Consider the following 1872-nt stretch of genomic DNA (forward strand, 5'->3'; position numbering starts at 1 on the left):
TAAAGGGGAAAACAGAAAAAATGAATGGGAAATACCAGAAAGGGAGACAGAACATTAGAGACTCCTAACTCTGGGAAACGAACAAGGGGTGGTGGAAAGGGAGGTGGTTGGGGGTGGGGGTGACTGAGTAAGGGCACTGAGGGGGGCACTTGATGGGATGAGCACTGAGTGTTATTCTGTTTGTTGGCAAATTTACACCAATAAAAAATAAATCAATAAGAAAGAAAGAAAGAAAGAAAGAAAGAAAGAAAGAAAGAAAGAAAGAAAGAAAAAGAATCCATTTGACTGTTCTACTCACACTGCGCTTCCTAAGGGTTAACAGCCCCAACCCTGCAGGGGCCTTGGAGCAAGCCTGAGGTCTGCTGCTCGAGTCCCCAGGTCCACCCGTGGGTGGCAATTAGAAGCCTATTTTGCCTCTGGTCATGGAATAACCCATTTTAGCCTTATTTTTAATGAAGGACATCAATCCCACATAGGTCTCGATGAGGAGGGGACGCTCCAAAACCAATACTCCGTTGGCTTGTCCTGGCAAGAGACTTTCTTTGTGAACTTTTTTGACAGCTTGGATTAACATAGCTTTGAAGCTTTCCAATTGGCACAGAGAGGCCGGCTTCCCATCCACACCGGCCATCGGGTGCTCTATGAACGTGGCATAAGGCACGTTGGTGGACCAGGGGTTCCATCTGTTTTTGAATGAAGGGCGGCTCTGTTTGTCCCACTGAATGCGATTCCCCAAACCTTCTTGCTTGTTGAGCGACTTGGGGGGAAACTGGAACTCCCCGCAGGAGATGGTGTCCACCGCGTTGAGGGCTATGCGGACCACCTGCTGCCCTGCAGGCTGATGAAGTCGTACTTGCAGATGAGCCGCGCCTGGTCCGTGATGAGTACCAGCCGCTCCTTCTCGTTGTTCCAGTGGTCCACCTTGGTCATCAGCCACATGCCCTGGATGTCACTGTCCTCCACCGGCCGCACCACCATGCCCATCTCTTCCACCGCCGGCTCTGTGGTGCCCGGCCGGAACACGAAGTACTCCTTGACGCTGGCCCGGCGCGTGGTGTGGTGGATGCTGATGCTGAGTGGCCACAGCGTCTGGCGCAGCGGCATGCCCGCGCCCAGCTGCCCTCCGCCCATGCCCCAGCGGTCCACGCCGACCTCCTCGCCTGCCACCAGCACTGCGATGGGGCTCGTGTCCACGGAGTCGGCTGAGTCCCGCAGCTGCAGCATGGCCAGGCTGGCCGCAGCCCGGGACCCCGACCCCAGACCCCACCGGAACAGGCCTCAGTGGCCTTCTCCGTCCCTACTGCCCCCAGTCCTGCCCCCTGGAATAACTTTTAGAAAAGAATAACAACTACATGATTTTTTAGATTTTTGGTAGATATATTAAGAATTGTGTACAAATTAGGGCACCTGGGTGGTGCAGTCAGCTGAGCATCTGACTTGGTTTCAGCCCAGGTCATGACCTCAGGATGATGGGATGGAGCCCCAGCTGGGCTCTGTGCTCAGCTAAGAGTCTGCTTGAGATTCTGTCTCCCTCTCCCTATCCACCCCCACCCCTGTTGTGTGCGCTCTCTCTCTCTCTCAAATAAATAATAAAATAAATCTCGTAAAAAAAGTCTCTTAAAAAATTGTGTACAAATTATAATATTTATACTGATACCCAGAACAGCCAGTAAAAACTCAATTATGGGGAAAAAAAAGAATTATTTTGAAGGATACCAGCCAGGCTGGTTCAGTTCAGTAGAGCATATGACTCTTGATCTTGGGGTTGTAAGGTTGAGCCCTACATTGGATCTAGAGTTTACTTTTAAAAAATATTTTTTAAATTATTTTGAGTGAAATAATAGATTTTTTAAACTACTCCTGCCAGACAAA

At 50.3% G+C, this 1872-nt stretch overlaps 1 protein-coding gene across 1 annotated transcript; it reads right to left on the reverse strand.

The window, feature by feature from the left end:
- Positions 1-276: 276 nt before the first annotated feature.
- LOC129500776 (tumor protein p63-regulated gene 1-like protein) lies at positions 277-1402 on the reverse strand. The gene is given in 2 exon segments (XM_055311559.1): positions 277-831; positions 834-1402. Coding segments are annotated over 2 exon segments (825 nt in total). The 5' UTR covers positions 1225-1402; the 3' UTR covers positions 277-397.
- Positions 1403-1872: the final 470 nt, after the last annotated feature.

The sequence above is a fragment of the Nyctereutes procyonoides genome, unplaced genomic scaffold (assembly GCF_905146905.1).
Source record: "Nyctereutes procyonoides isolate TBG_1078 unplaced genomic scaffold, NYPRO_anot_genome, whole genome shotgun sequence".
Lineage (NCBI taxonomy): Eukaryota > Metazoa > Chordata > Mammalia > Carnivora > Canidae > Nyctereutes > Nyctereutes procyonoides.